Source organism: Mesitornis unicolor, unplaced genomic scaffold (genome assembly GCF_000695765.1).
Source record: "Mesitornis unicolor isolate BGI_N332 unplaced genomic scaffold, ASM69576v1 scaffold17943, whole genome shotgun sequence".
Taxonomy (NCBI): domain Eukaryota; kingdom Metazoa; phylum Chordata; class Aves; order Mesitornithiformes; family Mesitornithidae; genus Mesitornis; species Mesitornis unicolor.
Window position 1 is genome coordinate 65,224 of NW_010175545.1, and position 4,324 is coordinate 69,547.

The following is a 4,324-nucleotide window of genomic DNA, read 5'->3' on the forward strand; positions in this document are numbered from 1 at the left end:
GGCTGTGAGTGCTATAGCTGCGGCCGAGTCAGTGCGGCTGCAGGTATCCGTAAGGTTCAGCCTCGGCGTGTCACAGCCTCCTTTCTGTCTGCTTCTAGAAAGCGTGTGAAAGAGAAAGCCAGGCTCCGCTTGAGGGAGTTCGATGTCGGAGACAAGTTCACCCGCTTGCCGCTGCCCCGAGCCTCGGTGCTGCTGCCGCTGGTGGTGAGGGAGGGCAAGCTGCACTTGCTGCTCACCGTCAGGTCCATGCAGGTAGGTGAGCCCGGGCCCCGGCCGCGCACAGGGCGAGCTGTGAGGGACAGCGCAGCCTCGGCGGGGTCGCTCAAAGGAAAACACTCGCCGTGTGCTCACGCAGGAATTAGCCCAAGTCCCGCCCTTGGCATTGGCGCTAGGGCCTGCTCTTCAAACTGCAGGCAGCATGCCTGAGGTTACAAGCACGTATTTTTGTACACCAATGATTCTCGTATTTACATGCCAGAAAAATGGCAGATACTCATAAACCTGCGACAGCAAAATATTATTTTCAGATCAGAAGAGGGGATTTTGACTGTTTACTGTGACTTAAATAAGAAAACTGATAATGTAGTGCAACTTCCATTACTTTTTCTTTTCAGTCTGCATTTAGTATTGCTCTTCACTCTCATATAAGAAAGGAAAGGCAACAAGCAAAGTTCCCCAGAACTCTTCTGCCAGCATTTTTTTTCCTTTTAAAACTTTTTGTTTTCCATCCCTGCCCCTGATCAGCTATCTGTATTCAGAGATTATTCACTTGTCTGTTTTTTTCACTTGTCTGTTTTTCTGTTGCTGAAAAACAGACATTTTGGGGGGTCTTTCTTAGAAATTTTAAGACTATAATAATTACAGTTACTTAGCTGATAAACTGATTGTAAATGGTGCTTTACTGATCATTGATGCACAAGCCTATTACTATAATGTACTTAAAGATACACTATTTGCTCTTACTGTATTTTAATCTTATATTCAAGTTGTCCATCTAGATTCATCTATCAGTCTCTTATGCAAGCAAGATGATGAAAAGATGTAAATTTTGAAGTATTAAAGCAGAATGTGTAATATGAATTACACAATACAGTGCAAGTGATATGTCTATTTCTGATAGTGAGGATTTATGGATTAGTTTGGTATAGTTCCAGCTTCTTGTGTAGCCCTTGATAAGGCACATTTCTTCTGATCTGCAGAAACCTCTTAACCACCATTTCCAGCTTCTTTGACTGGAAAGATAAATATAAAGAGGTTCTGCAATATGAACAAGTGTCCGTGTAGGTCCAAGAAGAAATGTAAAATTTGCTATATTTAACTCTACTTCTCTTCTAAATTCTAGCTGAGAAGATCGCCAGGAGAAGTGTGTTTTCCAGGAGGTAAAAGTGAAGCAATTGATAAAGATGAAATTGATACTGCTCTCCGAGAAGCTAAAGAAGAAGTGGGACTCCAGCCAGAGAAGGTGGAAGTCATCTGTAGGCTTGTGCCTGGAATTGATAAAGTAAGCAATGAACTGAGTAAGTCAGCATATCATTAGAAAATAAGCTTGGGTCATTTTCTTTTGTAAGGTAGATAATGACCTTTGCAAACCTGTAACCACCACTTCTTAAAGTGCACAGCCTGTGTTGTCAGCAGAGTGAATGGAAGAGATTCTTGCTCTGTATTTGGTTTTTGTGAGACCACATGTGGTGTAGCATGTCCAGTTATATGGACACACTGGAGTACCAGACAGGCAGTGCTAAAACTCCTGAGAGTTCAGCAGAGAGCCACAGAGACAGCAGGAGACTGGAGCATGTGGATTATGAGGAGAGGCTGAGAAGCGGGTTTGTTCAGCCTGAAGAAGGAGAAAGCTAGCAGGGGTTCTAGTTGCTCTAAGTACCTCCTGGGTGGTTATAGAGAAGATGATACCAGACTCCTCTTGAGACAATGGACACAAGCAGAAACAACAGAAATTTTGATGAGATGCAAGGAAAATACTCTTTACCATGAGGCTAGCCAAACACTGGAACAGATTGTACTCACAAGGTGTATGGTCTCCATCCTTGGAGGTACACAGAACTCATCCAGACAAGTCCCTCAGCAGCCTGATGTAACCTCAAAAGTTTTCTTACTTCTTACAATATCTTGCTGAAAGCAGGGTTAATCCAGGAGGGCAGGGACCTCTGGAGAGCATATGGACTGTGATTCTGCATGGAACACTAGCAAGGAGACCTCTCTTTTGGAGGGGTCTTTGGAGTGTAAGTCACTGTTTGTAAATTAACAGGCTGCCAATCTCAGTAACGTTATTTAGTCTTGCGTAAGTAATACAGAGGGGTTACTGTTTCAGAAACTTTTTTTTTTGCTTCAGGTAGCAGTTTCTCTATTTAATATGCCTGCTGGGTTTTTTTGCATGTTAGCCACTTACTGTTAGTAATATCCTCCCCCTTTAAAAAACAAAACTAGTTTTAGAATTGTACTGCAAAATCCTTATTTAACTTCTTAATTTCTGTAGAGATAACATTAAAGCCACATAGTTCAGAGGCTGTATGTAAAAAGGATCCATTTAGTTTTTATAACTCTTTTCTTGCCTCAGTGAGTAGAAAAGATCATGTGGTTTTGGGCCACAAAAATTTTACCTGTCAGGTTCTACTTTGTCTTCTCTCTACATTTGATAGAAAAATATTTCTATACCCTAGGAAAATTCCTATATCCTAGGAAGGTAGATACAGAGATATGGGAAAGCACAGATGATTTGGAAAATTTAAATTAAAATCAGAACTCACTGAAATAAATGAGAGACTTGTGAGAGAGCATGCATGTTTTTTATTTTTGTAGTAGATGGACAAACCTTTTAAATTGCTGTATGATTATACAGGTTGAACAGAATATTAGTAAAAGCATGTCTAAAAATATAAAAAGAAAATGTAAAATTTATTAAAATATATTTAAAATCAAATATAAATATCTTGCCATTAGAGAGACTAAATCACATTACAGTTATTTCATAGGTTTCTTGTACTCATTTTGTAACATCTGAAATGTTTTTAAAATAAAGAACATTTTTTTTACTTGGTACAAACTTAGTGTTTGGGTTTGGTTTTTTTTTTCTTTATTTTTTTTTCCCTTTTAGATGAATCACTTGGTAACACCGGTTGTAGGATTTATAGAGGATACGTTCCAGGCCACTCCTAATCCAGATGAAGTGAGTGATGTTTTCATCGTGCCATTGGAGTACTTTGTTAAGCCCTTAAATTACAAGGCCTTGCCCTATAAAACCTCATCTGGTTACTCAAGTTGGATGCACTGCTTTACGTATGATGACCAGGAACGCAAAATGTCATTCAAGATATGGGGACTTACTGCACACTTTGCTGTATTTCTTGCTCTTGTAATTTTTGGAGAGAGACCTACCTTTGAAGTTGATTATGACCTTGACAACTTGATTTCATCCTCTGAGAATAATTTCATGAATTTATATGCGTCCTTATATGAAAGAAAGAAGAGTAATCTATGACAAACTGGTCTGGAAATGAATTTAAATTGAAGGAGGAAAAAAGGTTTTGTTTATTCCCTTTTTAACTGTTATTGTTTTAATTTCGCACTTGAATTTCTTCTGAATTGGGAACTTACTAAAATTTATTTTTAAATTATACTTTTCAATTGACAAACCCAAATTAGATTAATATAATTTTAATCTGTTTTACAGCTGCCAAAAACGCCTTATTTTTGATGGACTTATATACAGATTGGGAAGATCTGTTTCAGTTTCTGCCTTTGACTTGTGTGATCTAAGACACTAGATGTGCTTTGCTTTTGTATAATGCCATGATACTATTTTATCTAATTTTTATCTGTTTGAATTAGAATATGAAAGCTTTTGGGGAAGTCCGTGTTTCTCATTGTGTGACATACTACATATGGACAACATAATGCATAGAGTCTTGTGTGGTATCTTTAAGTGCTTCTTAAGTGCACAATAAAAATATAAAAGGTGGCAGATGCTTTCACAGTCTTGTTTTGGTTGGGCTGGTGGATCGAAGAGGGAGGTTTATTGAGTTTTACTACTCTTGCTCAATGTAATGTTTCTCACAAGGAAATTCTGTAGGTAATGGAAAACCTGGTATACAGACTACAGTACTGAACTTTGCTGCCCTGCATCTTGTTAGCATCACATGCTGTGGCATTAAACAACTACAAGATTGCCAGTCAGAATACTGGGTTGGAAAGGGTTTCAAGAATAGGCCTAATTTCTTCCCACCTAAACATAGAATCAGATACATGATACTCTGATAAATACCTATTTTTTTCTTAAGCTTCCTTGGACAATCCATTGTAGTCCTTTAGC

The 4,324-nt window shown here is 38.6% G+C and overlaps 1 protein-coding gene across 1 annotated transcript in view; it reads left to right on the top strand.

Annotated features, from left to right (window-relative positions):
• The window catches only part of NUDT7 (nudix (nucleoside diphosphate linked moiety X)-type motif 7), a 4,307-nt gene extending 737 nt beyond the window's left edge, over positions 1-3,570 (top strand). The window contains exons 2-4 of the mRNA XM_010181432.1: positions 18-252; positions 1,343-1,501; positions 3,110-3,570. Coding sequence (XP_010179734.1) covers positions 18-252; positions 1,343-1,501; positions 3,110-3,493 — 778 coding nt within the window. The 3' untranslated portion in view covers positions 3,494-3,570. The remainder of the gene's footprint in view (positions 1-17; positions 253-1,342; positions 1,502-3,109) is intronic.
• Positions 3,571-4,324: the final 754 nt, after the last annotated feature.